The sequence below is a fragment of the Tubulanus polymorphus genome, chromosome 11 (assembly GCF_964204645.1).
Source record: "Tubulanus polymorphus chromosome 11, tnTubPoly1.2, whole genome shotgun sequence".
Classification (NCBI taxonomy): domain Eukaryota; kingdom Metazoa; phylum Nemertea; class Palaeonemertea; order Tubulaniformes; family Tubulanidae; genus Tubulanus; species Tubulanus polymorphus.
In genome coordinates, this window is record NC_134035.1 from 11,029,023 (window position 1) to 11,044,001 (window position 14,979).

Consider the following 14,979-nt stretch of genomic DNA (forward strand, 5'->3'; position numbering starts at 1 on the left):
TTAGACAGCGCCGGGCCACGAAATGAGATAGATCACAAGAATAGTTCATTAACCCTTCGCGTCACGAATAATTCCGACACGCGAGTCCGTGACGCGTAACCGCGTTTTAAAACATTTCAATGCCGACTACGACGAATTATTAGACGTAAAATGAAATCGTACGCCCGAAAAGGTAAACACTACATTAACACAAACCCGATCGAGGCGATATACGATAGAACGAACGCTTGAATACACTTCGATAAATAACTTATACATAATAAGTAGTGTTAGTAATAATATTAATCATAGTAATAATAATAATAATAATAATAATACACTTGGGACCAATTATATTCCATTTAAGAGCCTGAAGGGATATACGTATCATGCAAACGTTATCAATGAATATTTAAAACATTATCCAGGTACATCTTCTCGTATAAGAATCAATAATACATATACCATTAATAATAATAATATCTATAAAGCAATCATTGACAATCGGTCTACTAACATATCACCACTTAGTATTCTAGTAAATGCAATGCGATGTATTAATCGAATAGTAATTATGATAGTTATAATAATGATAATTATAATCGTGATATTATCATTGAAAAACAGCGGCGTGTTTCTTTTTCTTAAGACATCGTTCGAATTATCGACGTATAAGGAATAATAATAATAATAATCATAATCATAAAATACCTCGGATAAAAATATCTTTATAGCCATTAAAACATAGCATGCCGCACACACAACGCGATGATCAATAATTGAAAGGTTCATAGGCTTAAAGCGCAGAAATACGTTAATATTAAGAAAATAATTGACACACTAAAGTGGAAGCTAAAAACGACGTAAACTTCAAACCGACAAAAAGAAAGAAAAAAAGAAAACGCTTTCGTAAGTAAAACAGAGGCATCGATTATATCATATGAAATAAGTAAAACTATAACGCCAACGAACGAACAATTGCCGATTACCCAAACTATGTTTATATCATATCTAATTTATAGTTTCCACTCTTATTTTAAACGTTTGCCAGATTTTTACAGCTTTCTTGCGGGTTTTGAATCGTTAATGAAGGAGGAAGCAAAACGCAGTTCGCAGCAGCTTGCCGTACGTGCGTTATACGTAAGCGATATATTTGTTTCCGCTCGATACTCAGCCGGTCGAGAAAAATACGGCTTCGAAAAGTGCTCAATTTTCACACCGCATCAAAAAACAAACACACACAGTGCACCACCACCACCACCATTACTACTGCAAGTGTCATGGCCACATGTTAAAATACACACACACAAAATATATAGTGATATATATAATACATGAATGAACAGGCGTTGAGGCCAGTTTTGCGTAAAATGTGCATAAGAAATGCTCGCACCCGCAGCGTACAACAGCTCCACGTGAAAAAATTTAAAACATATCATTCCGCGAGATCGACGATCACAGCCGCGTCGTTCGTAGACGAATTTTTTCTCAAATCATCGTCATCATCGTATTCGTATTCGGCTTGCCGACGACGCCGACGACGTTGCGTCATTGCGCGGCGAACGTTTGATACAGGTATTGATACTGACGGGTTTTCGTTGGGCTGAACGGGTACGAGGTGAACTGCAAGGTGGCGGCCGACGGCGAACGCGCGTAATTACCCGGCGCGACGGGCGCCAGCTGCGTCGTCGCGGTCGTCGGCGAGCGTAATACCGGGTGAACGTGCGCCGGTAGAGGCTGAGCGGTGAACTGTAACTGACGCGGGCTCTGATGAGCGGGCGGCGGTGGATACGGGAACAGACTGTTATTAGGGGAGAACGGGCCGTACGGCATTTTCTGGTGCGCGGGCATCAGGTATTTCGGCGGGCTCGTCAGTTGCGGTTGCGGGTGTTGTTGTAGCTGTTGATTGCAGTGTCGACGGTGGTTGACGACGACGTTGCCAGTTTCCCTACACGAAAAAAACGAGAACAACGAAAAATAGTCAAACACAACATTTAAAGCTACGTGGCGAAACGTTTAAAAAACTGTGTCACTAACCAATTAATAATAGCAAGCAGGAACACCAAAAAGTCACATAATAATAATAATAATAACAATAATCATAATAATAATAATAATAATCATAACGATAACGATAATACAGTAAACTTACTGCTATCAATCGATGCGAGAAAATCTACGTAAAACTAAAGAAATAATTTGTCGATATAAAACACCCACAACTCGCAGATTTAACAACAAAATCTGTAAACCTGATGTTTTTTTTTCAGATAGATTACTTTTATCAATCCTCAAAGATTTTTTCAACATGTCATTTCAACCTTTTCAGTGCGTCTACACAACACGCTAGGGTGGTAATCTTTGAAAAATTTCAAATTACTTCCAGCACTAATGGATATTAATAAGTCAGCACTGCACGACCCAGTTCCACAGTTGTGAGTTAGAGTTAACTCTGAGTTAAAGTTAGTTCATTTTCAATGAGTCAACTTAGAGTTAAATCTTAACTCGGAACTGTGGAACTGGACCCAGAGGTTTGAATAAATCTTTGAGGATAGATAGAAGTATTCTGAAAATGTAAGCAATACAGATTTCATCGTTAAACCATCGTAGTGTCAGTCTTTTATACATTTCATACACAACGACTGGTCTTTATAGATTTCAATATTCCGTTGAGAAATTCACGCGAGGTTTTTTCGTAGTTCCGATCGAAAGATTCTTCCGTAATCGAACACGGAAAGAGCTCGGTCATTCGCGACTGAATTTTAAAACCGCGAAAATCGGAAGTGGTGAAAAATACTAAACAGACATTCATCGGTGATCTGCGCAGAAAGAGAGAGCAAGACATGAAGGAAAAGATTTTAGGTGCGAAAAAAAAATTTTTAAAAAGATTTTATAACCAAAATTCTTAAAATTAAGTATAATTTTGAAATCGGAAAAGCAACTCGAAATAATCGATAATCGTAACACGGGGAAAAACTGAAGTAATGGAAGAAAAACTGATATTACAACATCACATTAAACGGTAGTTATTATCATGTACGTACTACATGCAACAGGTGCCAGTACCATGCATGTATCGAGAAAATTTAACGTAACTATACAAACTGCAAACCAATATTCCAAAAATATGCAACTACTTCAAAATATCATTTTCACCATACATTTCCTCATAATTGCTTTGACGCAATATGATAATATCTTTAGAACTAACACAAGCAGGGGCCTGTAAAATCAGGGTCCTTGTACAGATCAGTCTTTCCTGGACATAAGGAGTTAAAAGGAGAAAATTTCAAATTTCGAGGAGCGTCCGCATTTCTATATCCCAATTACAAAAGACTCCTCCTGAATCAGTACTTTTTATCTCCGTAAACCATTAATGCAGTGGTTTTGTAAGCAAATTTTTATCCTGTACACTACCTGAACTCGGTTTCTAATTCGGTAACCGCCTAATTGGGTAAAAACTAATCCTGGTCACAACTGTGACGATTTAGGCATAGTTTACTGTACAACTACAAACATTTCCAAATACTCAAAATTTCTCAAAATTGAAAGAGTTTCAAGCACCTTTTTAGAGCATTTTCCGTTTACAAGACATATTTAAGGAATCTAGGATTTGTAGGGACCCTATAAATACTGTTCCAACTACGATCTCCTGGTCGGGAAAAGTCTAAAAAACCGGGCCCGCGACGCGACGTCAATTCGTTCAAACTGATTTTGCGCACGAACTTCCGTCGCACTTTCCCTACGTTCGAGAAAACGTTTCCTAAAACTACGAAAGTAAAGCGCGAGGGAAAGAAGGAAGTTCGCGCCGCGACGCAAACCGAACATTCGCAACTGAATTCAGAATCGACGTATCCTTTCATTTACCCGCTATGGATTTTAACATATAACGATGACCTTTACGACGTGTAATTCAATAGATGTTAAAACGCAGCAGTACATCGAATATATAACGAAAATATTATCGTAAATAGAACCGGACCAACTACGCGTACAATCGATGTGAAATCCAACGATTGTTGACGGACTAAAAAGTTTAATCAAAATACCGGGGTACTAGAAATATTTCGAGTGGTCCTCTTCACTCATAAAAACTGACATTTTTCAGGCATTCTAAACATACTTTCAGTCAATCAACAATCATAGGATTTTGAATTGTTTTTTTTTTAATCATGAATATTGTGATCTTACAGATTCAGAAGAGCACAATCATTTATTCACCGTTTTTCGAATTGTAAAATGCATCGCGACCAGCTCTCCTCGCGAATACAGCCGTTCGCTTTTAATCTACAGCTGCTATCGAACTGAACCTCGTCTAATTCATTCATTCATTCATCTAATATAATATGGGAGGCGAAAAACCGTAACTTTTTGATGTTCCCGACTCAAACATTTTACGAAGCTACGTGATTCAATCATGACAGGTGCGATACTTCTTTGGACCATAAATCTATTACATAGATAGATAAAATGCATCTCATTTCATACACGTGATTCGGGATATTCATATTAAGACAGATAGATTGTTTTTTTTTTTTTTCAGTTTCCAAACGCGGGCCGAGTGCTCAGTCTTCTTTCGTCATCGGGTATCTTCCGTTTTTCCGTTCCAATTATTTCTCTCGACGTTTCACCATTTAAAGGGCAGATATAAAGGGTGGGCATACCTTTGAATGTCCTGATGCGTCAACTGCGTGTTCCCTCGCGGGGATATTTGCGGTTGAACATTCGGCATGCGTTGGTGGTGACCGAGATTAAGCATGCTCGGCCGCGCCTTCAAATCGGCGAGTGCCGTGTCGATGTGCAACAACGGCAGCTGCGACGACGGTATTCCGGCGAATATGTCGCTGTGGTGGCGCCGGTGGCTACTCGTCGCCACGGACGCTACGCCGCCGCGTTGCGGATGCGACGTCGACACAGCGGCCATCGTTTGTCCGTCGTTAGGCAGACGCGGCAGCGATGCGCGGTGTAATGCTTCGCTCAGCAGATCGGAGTGTATGACCTCCTCCTTGATGGTGACCAGTCCCGCCATGTGGTGGTGAACGGGATCGGAATCCGAATCGCGAACTGTTTCGACGCCCCGTGAAGTTCTCGGTGACTCTACAACGTAATAACAACATCCATCGATAAACCGGGTTGTAGTGATTATGTAAATTCCGGCACTCCAATGAAATCAGTAAAATGAAATCAGAAAAAGTTTCAAAGAGCTAGTACAGGAAACCTCCCATAATAAACACCTTTTCCTCTGAAGCTCTCTACATGAAACCCCTCACTAAAGCCTAGCTCAGGTTATGACCAGACTAGATTTAATACTGACCTTTATTCGGCGAAACCTGGACGCATTCCGAATCAGAGTCAGGACTTAACACTGTAATACTGCTATTCTTCCTGAAATATTCACGAAAACGATGAGATAATTCATTCATAAACAGGAGATGTACAAGCAGTCCAAAATGCAGTCCAAAATGCAATCCAAAATTGGCCGATCTTGCCACCATTAAGTTCAAATATTGACAAATGCAAAGTTTGAAACAGAAATCACCACTATTTTCAATTTCAAATTATTTCAATTCAAAATTTTGCCCGATTTCCATCATCGTCAAAGTGACAATAATGAAAATCGAGAAACGATACAAGATATTCCATTGATCGCAGGCTTGTCATTTCATCATCTACGTATGAACTGAGTTTAACATTAGGACCCGCTATCACTGAAATTCAGATCAGACTTTTGGAGACTCTTGGAACAGGAACTTAAGAGACAATCTTTTATGTCTCCGAGATCCGGCCCCTAACCTTCCTTAGTAACAACTATATTTTTTCTATATATCATTGTGTTATTTTCATTTCTCTGATGATGAAGTTAAGTCAAAACTTCAAAACCGTCAGTCTAAACTGTTAAATCATCAACTGTGGGTTCAGTTCATTAAGTTGTACCCGGATTTGACAGGAGATACTCGCGTACTAAAACGTACCCTTTTTGCATCATGCTCTGCTGCGTTGTTTGCGGTTCGTCGTCCTCGCTATCAGAGCTAATTGTTATCACACTAATCGCCGGACTCGGCGTATCGTTTATCACAATAGGTTGATGCACTTTCGGCAACGACGACGACAGAACCGCCGACGCCGCGCCAGCAGACGCGATCGACGACGCGGATACCGCAGCTGCGATCGTAGCTGATGGTTTGGTTTTCGCGAGACTCGTCCACTGTGACACTAGTAACGGAGCGACTTTGTGATCGATGATCGCCGAGCTGCTGCTGCTGTTGTTATTGTGTTGATGGTGGTTCGTCGACGACGCAGCTTGCGGTGGCGTGTTTTCCTTCACGCGTTTTTTCACGGGAGAACGATGCGTGTACTCTTGTTTCGTAGTTGTTCTACAAACGACGGATTAAAAATATCTCATAACAGGGCGTTCAAATCAATTGTTAATTCTCTTAGCAGATAAATTCATCTTACATAATGCAAAATCCTTTCAATGGAATATTTGATGAGGCCCAAGAATTATTCGGATTTTGTGAATTTTGAAATATTTCAAGCGTAGTTAAGCCCTTTAAGGGTAGAAATCACTTTCAAATAGTAAGTACCCGGGGTATAGTCTTAGTTAAGTTTGGCAGAGAGACAGAAGAAGAGTGAGAAAGGAGAGGATAGAGGAATGAGAGTTGTAAGAAGAGGAGGGAGGAGGGAGAGGAGAGAGATAATGAAAGATGAAGATCATATGAGCATCGGGTAAGAGTAGTTAAGTATACGAGTAGTTTGCTGATTCATTCATCTCTTACCTATTTCTTGCTGAACGTCTGTTGTGTGAACTAGAGGAGGAGGAGTGCCGAGGGAACTTCACGCTCGGCGGAACCATCGCGCCGATATTCCACGGCTGTTGCGGCAGGATCGACGCGAACTGTGTAGACGCGCCGGCGCCGCCGGTGTGCTGACTTCGTTCCATTAACGTTCGATCGAGCATCCGGCCATCACCAAATTCCTACCAACGAACAAAGTACACATACATATATACATAGAGTGATAGACACTACAGCGTAATGAATATCATTAAGAGAAACCCACGATATCAATTTAAACCATTGTTACTTTCTTTCTCATGTTTAAGGTGGAATCCTTCCACCCATCTACTCAGGGTTTATTTGAATATACAACCTCTGAAGATTGGTAGAAAAACAAGAACCGATGTTTGAATTTAATTCGTGGGTTTCGGTAAATGATAGAAATTACGGTACTGATTATAAACGGCAAAGAAATAGAATATAGAAAATCCATAATTAAAGGCATCGAAAATTCAAATTCACGGACTTCTGTGATGTCAGAATGCAGGGAAAAATAAATCCGGAATTCCCAGACTATCACCTATAACATTTCAGTCATTTCTTCATTGTTATCAGTTTTCTAAATTCGATGATTAAGATAACAGAATTTACCAATGGAAACATCGGTTGGCGCTGGTCGAGATGATCGAGAACCAGCGAATGCCTCAACGGATCCGGTAAACGTTGCGGATCTTGTATGATGTGAGGCTGAACGGCGCGTTGCGTCGATAAGCTCGGTATTTGTTGCCACGTCGGTACGAGAACCTGTCGATTCGTCGGCCATGACGTTATCGGCGCGTTCTGCGGGGAAAAAAGAAGCGAATACAATGTTTGGAATAACTCTGTATATATTAAAGTCAATTCCCGATCACTGATTCAGAGTTAATGAGTAAAACTCAAGTTGTTGATGATGTAACAATTTATTTTAACACTTTTGACTAAACTTCATCCAGAGAAACGAAAATAACATAATCATAATGTACAGTTATCTAGAAATGTAGTTGTTACTTAGGAAGAGACAATCACTAGTTCCTGTCACTAAACCTTCCTTAGCAACATCTCCATATATCTTTGAAAAACTGTATATCGTTTTTATGTTATTTTCGTGTTTCTTTAACGATGAAGTTTAGTCAGAATAAACTATTATATCATCAACTGTGGGTTTTACTCAATAACTCTGAATCGACAACTGACACTTCGAACATGTAACCTGGGAAATGGGTAGATTTTTAGCGCATACTTACAGCGACAAGAATTTGCCGACCGCTCTGATCAAACATAGAAACAGGAACAAATTGTTGATTAGGTACTTGTTGCTGAAATAATCAAAACAATATTATTTATTCTATACAATTCTAGTCAACTCAATTTCGGACGTAACTACCTTTGTAGTAGTTTTTGCCATAATTTGGCATCTAAAATACTGGCTTAATTGAAAGTGAACAAGAAATTATTTTGATTTTGAGCATATTTTGGTATCTTTTATGAGTACTCGCGTCCTTAAATGTCTGTTAACTTATCTAAAATAGTAGTGGCAGTCAGATCTGCGTATCATTACTAAATGTTCTACACCGCGATAAATCAATGAAACATACAAAAGCATATGAAATAATCCCGATCTTTTAGGGTTATTCACACTGTAAACGTATGAGTTGATTTTTCAATTTGTTCGTCCATTACTTCACAAAACCGAAATATAAATTGAATCCAATGGATCGAAATACTCATCAAACGAAACCAACGATTATTTCTAGGCCGATTAAATGGCCCGGTTCGGGAATAACTAGAGTCGATCACTCGACTGGTGTTGACTATTGAATTAGTCTTAACAGTAGGGATAATAATTTGAGCTGACAGTAAGTAAAAATTCGCAGTAAACAAATTTCCCTGTACTGATATTTCCATGTGATTACATCATTTTTCATTGAATCACGCATTGATAAAGAAACATATGGTCAATATAGTATTATCCAAATTCCAAGAGTTTTCAAGGTTTTTGGTAAAATTTGTCAAATTTCCTGAGTTTCTCCTGGTTATTTCTAGATTTTTCTGCTTCCCTAAGTTTTCCAAGTTTTCCAGGTGAGTGGACACCCTATTAATCTATTTTCCGAGCCTAAGCTTGGACTTTCTGATAACTATTGACCAACTTTGCCAGGCCCAATTTGAGTATGTCGAAATTAGGTTGTGAGGTTCACACTATCAATTTCTCGCACCAGCCGAGGGGGTTGAGTGGGGGGGGGTATAGGGGAGGATAAATTTTAATTTAGACTAATCCGGCGGAATTAATTCTGTATTGCCGCGTGATCACCGCCGGTGCCCGAGACCGCGGATTATTCGCCTCCCGCCACGAGCGCAACTGATTTATAACTTAATTAATTAGAAATCGTGTCAACCATCGTCGATGGCAACAACTCGGCTGCAGCGGCGGCGGTACTAACCTGCGTGATGAGTTGTGGTTGCAGTTGCAGTGCCTGCGGAGGCTGCGTTACCATGGGAACGGCATTCTCCACGCGTACGGAGTAGCCGTGCTTCGTAGGGGAATTACCCAGACCAACTGAAAAACAAACAATATAAATGTAGAACGGTTTGTTGACACTGAGCCCCGTTAGTTAGATGAGAGATCGAGAGACAAGCGTTTATCAACCGACTGATTCACGGGGAAAATCATTCATTTCAAAGTGTTCTCCTCAACATGTTCTCCACCACCCCTTTCATTTTCACATACACCCCTCCAAAAATCAACCATTCCTTATAAAATATCTGCCGCCCCTACCATAATGGATGTCAATATTCTATAAGTGCTGAAAATTTCTTTGATTTTGAAATCTATTGAGCTAATGTTAAAAATAGAAGATTACCACCAAATATAGCTAAAATTTTGTATTTTTTGAGGGATCGACAACCTCGCTACTGCAGCCCCTTTAAAATTCCAGAATTCTGGTATATGGAGAACACTGAATTTAGACCAGTAACAATATTGAACCTTTTAGGACCAGTTTCTCATAACGCCATCTCTTTCCAAAACTCAACTTATGATCACGATTATTTCATTGGTCTTCGAAACCGCTGATTCATATTTTCGCACAAATTTCTGTACGAGGCTAATGCATTCATTCAAGTTTGATTCGTTCGCAAAATTATCACACGAAGAATTAAGTCAACAATCGATTTTGAGTTTCTATAAAAATAATAATAACATATCAGCGTCGCGATAAAATATCAGTTTATCTAGATTGACGTGACTTCTAAAAACATTTATCTGCATTAAGATAAAACCTACTGCGGTATATGTACCGTGGTTTAGTGTGTTTTAGTGTTAGGTATCGAAATATGTTTTATCCACAGTTGAAAAGTAAAACGAATCGGTCAGACTTATATTTTGGGTCGTAGAATAGCCACGTTTATACATTGAGAATAGAAGTCTAAAACCTAGTACATACAAATTCGATGGATTGAAAATGAAATTTTTATGATTGTGTCTAAAGAGGTCGAAATGTTATCTTTTAATTTTTGATCTTAAAACTTGATAAACAAATTTTGTTTTTAAATTCGTATCTAGTGGAATCAATTCTTATTTCATTATCTATTCTCCATGGCAGAGTCTACAAGCTAGTATTCAACAACAGCGGATTTCAATCTTATTCTTAGGACGCGATAACCCTGTCTATTATCATAGAACTCAAATTGATTTGAGTTCTATGCTATAATCAATCATTGAAACAGAAATCTGTTTACTACGAATATTAAATGAATTAAGATAAGGCAAAAGGTCGATTTCTATAATTCAGACAAACAGCTAAAGTATGCACTTAACAGCATTTTCGACCCTAAAAAGTATCACTTTTTAGTTGATTGCACGAATGAAACACAGTCACTGCTCATCATGATTTGTCAAACCATAACAACAAACAATGGACTAATATCACTTACCGCTACATGTCCTACATGCACTAGGACATGTTAAACGCCCGGGAGCGAAGTGTGCTTGGATTTTGATTATTTGACAAAAATATTCCAGGGACCGTTTGCTCAAAAGTTGATTTAGAGTTAACCAGTGGATTGTTGACATAGTGACAATTAAAAGTTCCTTGTAACTGGTATCTATCCACCAGTTATCTTAAACCATCTTCTGAGTAACTGGCGCCTATGGTTTTGTAAATTGAAAATTAGCACTTTTCACCACTTTTCCGTAAAAGCTAAGCACAAATCGGGTGCCAAATCAGCGGGGAAATTTTTTCCGGATTTTGAAACGTGAACTTACACAACGACTGAGAGAACGGGTCTGTAAACTGAGGCGGAGCAGCCGACGGTTGAGCTAGCGGTTGTGAAATGGGTTGATGAGCGAGGTACGGAGCCGATTGTAACTGATATTGAAGATATGGTATTTCGTTGTGACTCGGCGTCGTCAGCGCTTGCGAGGCCGAACTCATCTGAAATAATCACAATACACATTTTATTTTATTTTACAGAGACCGGTCGACGAGAAAGGGAATTTCATTAGATATTATCGGATGAAATGAGTATGCTTCATCACATAATCGATACATTCGCAAGAACTCGCAATGATGAAGAATGTACAAAATGACGCGGCCTTACATACGGGAAACAGCATTAAAAACCAAATCATTCACCCCAACACAAGAAATACTTCAAAAAGTAACTGTCAGGGGCCGATCCCGGGGATTTTACGCAAGCCTCCGATTTCCAGTTTTAATTAAAGGGAAAATTATGTCTGAAAAGGATAAGTTCGGCAAAGAAGAGAGTATTTGGTTGAAACTATTCTGGAAAATGGATTGGAATTTTTTTGTCAAAAAGTCACTGCTGAAAGGCGCTCGTCTAATACGTGTGGAAAAAATAAGACGGAATAATATAGGCCTATGCGGAATAATTGGATGAATAAAACGAATTTAATCTAACAGAGAAACAGAACAGGAAAATCTATTTATTGCTTAAATCGAATACCACGTGTTATAAACTGGAATACATTCAATCATGGTAAATTATAGTCATGAACATTTATAGAACATAATAAGATATGTAGGCCTACATATCACACTGAAAGCCATAAGAACGTCTTCTTTTTAACAAATATCTGTATAATTTCATCAAAAATAGATTCTAAGTTTTAAGTTTGATGAATCCAGGGTCCCTACAGATCAGTCATTCCTGGATGCGAGTTTTCAAGGAGAAAATGTCGCGTTTCAAGAAAGTGCCTGCACCACTTTTATATCCTAATAACAGCGGACTCCTACTAAATCGGTACTGTTTATCTCAGAAAAACCAGTAATTTACTGCTTTTATCAACAAGTATTCATCCTTGATATTACTGTATTCGGTTTCTAATTCGGTTACTGCCTTATAGGAAAACCAGGTCCTTGGTTCCAACTGTACCGATTTAGGCGTAGTCTAACGTTTCTTAAGTATCTAATTACCCATTTCTCAAAATTGATGGAGTTTTCAAAGGCGTTTCTGACATTTTGCTCGAATTAATGGAATAGCAAGCACATTCGCAAGCATTTTCCGTTGAGAAGCAGTTTTTAAGGGATCGAGGAATCGTCGGGAGCCTGTGAATATTATGTGTATGTCTACGAAGACACAACGCAATGAATTAGTTAGGAAATAAAACGCACGTCACCCGACACTCGCCACATGAAAGATCAGGGACGAAAAAATGCAGATGAAATACAAATATGTCGAAGTTGGAAATAGGAAATTAATATGACGAGGGTCAGATGTCGACCGCAATCCAATCTCGAGATGAGACGCGCAACTGATCGTAATAATCATTCTCGCTAAAACTCGAGCGGAAATTCGGCTGACATAGTTGAGCAAGGACAAAAAAGTTTCATCTTTCTTTACGAGCTACTTAGATTTTGCGATTGCTCGAAAGTTTTTCTTCAAAAGAGTTTCCTTCCTGTAAACTCCTCTTAAATCGGAACTGTTTATCTCGGTAAACCAATCGTAATAGTAAGATAACTAACTGCTATCCTATACGCTACCATAACTCAATTTCTAATTTCTAATTCTATTGACTTAGGCAAAGTCTGTACAACTACTAACTAGACAAAAATTTCAAATATATCTCGAAATTGAATGTATTGGGCATCTTGCTCAAATCAAAGGGATTTCATACGTCTTTAAACGCATTTTCCGTTTTTAAGAAATCAAGGATTTGCAAACCAGAAACCAGATCGTACTAACCTGGTTGATAGCGTTTAGATGGTTATTGAAGGTCAAGGTGATATTAGCAGTAGACGATGAAGGAATGAAGTTCGCCATCATCGGTGTGTTTTGATTAACGTCGTACGCCGCCGTTTTCGGACGACGACAGATCTCCATGTGCTGCACGCTTTGTTTAACACTGTCAGCGAATAAAAAAAAAAAGAGAAAATGCAGATTAGAAAATTTTTCATCATCACTATTCGAAATAACATTTGGGAACCAGAAGGAATTCTTTACTATTGATCTAAGCCGAATAGGCTCAATATGGAAGCCGTTCTCCAATCTTAAGGACAGTACGAGGGTATAGACTCAATATCATCATCCAGGCCAATGTCTCGCTGCCAAAGTTTACGAGAACCCACGTTTTTAGTTGACTACATTCAATTTGTGAATACAATCACAAATCCAAAAGTTTATAAAAGACAAGTCACTTTAGAAACACCTAACAAAAGTTATGTTTCCAAGCAAATTTTGTCTAATGTCAGATCACGAACCCCCAGTCAGCAAAAAGGCAAAGACTGCCGCTGCTTTTATGTGATTATAGACTTTCATTTTGGAACAAGAAGCAAGGATTAATGAACCGCACCCGGGTTAAGAATCGGGTAATTGGCTTTACTGTCATCAGGCCTATAAGGTCCTTTAAGGTAAAGAGTTTCCGCCAATTTCAAGAGACTCGGTATTTCAACGCGACGTCCCTTCAGTCATTCCTGGATATAAGGAGTATTCGAGTCGTTGTAAGGACCCTGCACGTTACTTACAGATTGGTGTGCGCGTAGTCGACCAGGTGTGCCATTGTAATGAACGGATGATTCAACGCCTCGCCGGGCGTGATACGTCGTTCCTGATCGAGGGTCAGCATTCGTTTCAACAAATCGATGAACTCGCGCCTATCCACTTTCTCAGCCATCAGTTCGATACCCTCCAGATCCGACGGAACGTTTATCTACAAAACCGAGCAATAAATCATCAAACAATATTTAAACCGGACTTTCCATCATAAAAATCTCTGTAATTTTCCCCTTGGTAGAAATATAAACTGATTGTTAAGTTCAATGACTTTAATCAGGCTATCCTCTTTTGCTACAAACTGGGGCTTTTCATTTTTCATCAAAATTTCTCCGTTTTAATCAGGCAAAATTTCCATTATTTTTTCTCAATACATGCCCCCCGTGGCAAAATATAAACCAACTGTTATAGGTCGAGGCTATCCCTTTTTGCGACAAACTGGAGTTTTCTCCATACATGCCCCCTAGTGGTAGAAGCATAAACTAATTCTATAGGTCATCAGGCTATCGCAGCGTTGTGCTAGAGCCCCCGGGCTTTGGGGTGTTGTTTCAATTACGTGCGTTAGATGATTGTCAACATCGCGTAATCATATTACATATTGACATCATAATGCTCATACAAAAATTAAACGGAAAAAGCCCGAAATCCCAGTTTCTTGGCTATGTTAAATCAGTTTCATCCTTTCTTTAGAAAAGCGTAGATTTTCAGAATTCTATATCGGCGAACTACCAATTAATGCGCAGCTTTAGCGTAAGACTTTCTCGAATCAATACGACTGTGTAGTACGGTTATTGTGAGTACGCGTCGGATATGATAATCATTGTTAATATAATTTCTCAGCTTTATAGCCTTCGGGTGGACGCGGGCATGCGACATTACATCGGTTTCAATTATCATCGTACAGCCGCGCATATCACTCGTTAGATATGTATCGCCATATATATCACATATTAGCCGCGATCGCAAGGAGACGTTTTAGCCTGGATCAGACCAGAGTGAAATTCGAGAGCATGTTCACACATAAACCACTCACTCGATACTAAACAATGCTTAAACAAAGCATAGTAGGTCATGTCCGGAACCAGTGGTACGTGATTCACATGCAATCATTTGACCAGTGCTGAAATTCGTTTCGGGCCTCGTCAGACATATTTGTATATTTGGTCTGGCCAAATTT

The 14,979-nt window shown here is 39.1% G+C and overlaps 1 protein-coding gene across 1 annotated transcript in view; it reads right to left on the reverse strand.

Moving 5' to 3' along the window:
* Nucleotides 1-625: 625 nt before the first annotated feature.
* Nucleotides 626-14,979, reverse strand: part of LOC141912506 (homeodomain-interacting protein kinase 2-like) — a 33,087-nt gene continuing 18,733 nt past the window's right edge. The window contains exons 6-16 of the mRNA XM_074803747.1: nucleotides 13,775-13,959; nucleotides 12,996-13,155; nucleotides 11,056-11,224; nucleotides 9,233-9,348; nucleotides 8,039-8,110; nucleotides 7,407-7,595; nucleotides 6,756-6,955; nucleotides 5,952-6,353; nucleotides 5,294-5,364; nucleotides 4,644-5,076; nucleotides 626-1,927 (exon numbers count right to left, since the gene is read on the reverse strand). Of these exons, the coding sequence (XP_074659848.1) occupies nucleotides 1,528-1,927; nucleotides 4,644-5,076; nucleotides 5,294-5,364; nucleotides 5,952-6,353; nucleotides 6,756-6,955; nucleotides 7,407-7,595; nucleotides 8,039-8,110; nucleotides 9,233-9,348; nucleotides 11,056-11,224; nucleotides 12,996-13,155; nucleotides 13,775-13,959 (2,397 nt within the window). The 3' untranslated portion in view covers nucleotides 626-1,527. The remainder of the gene's footprint in view (nucleotides 1,928-4,643; nucleotides 5,077-5,293; nucleotides 5,365-5,951; nucleotides 6,354-6,755; nucleotides 6,956-7,406; nucleotides 7,596-8,038; nucleotides 8,111-9,232; nucleotides 9,349-11,055; nucleotides 11,225-12,995; nucleotides 13,156-13,774; nucleotides 13,960-14,979) is intronic.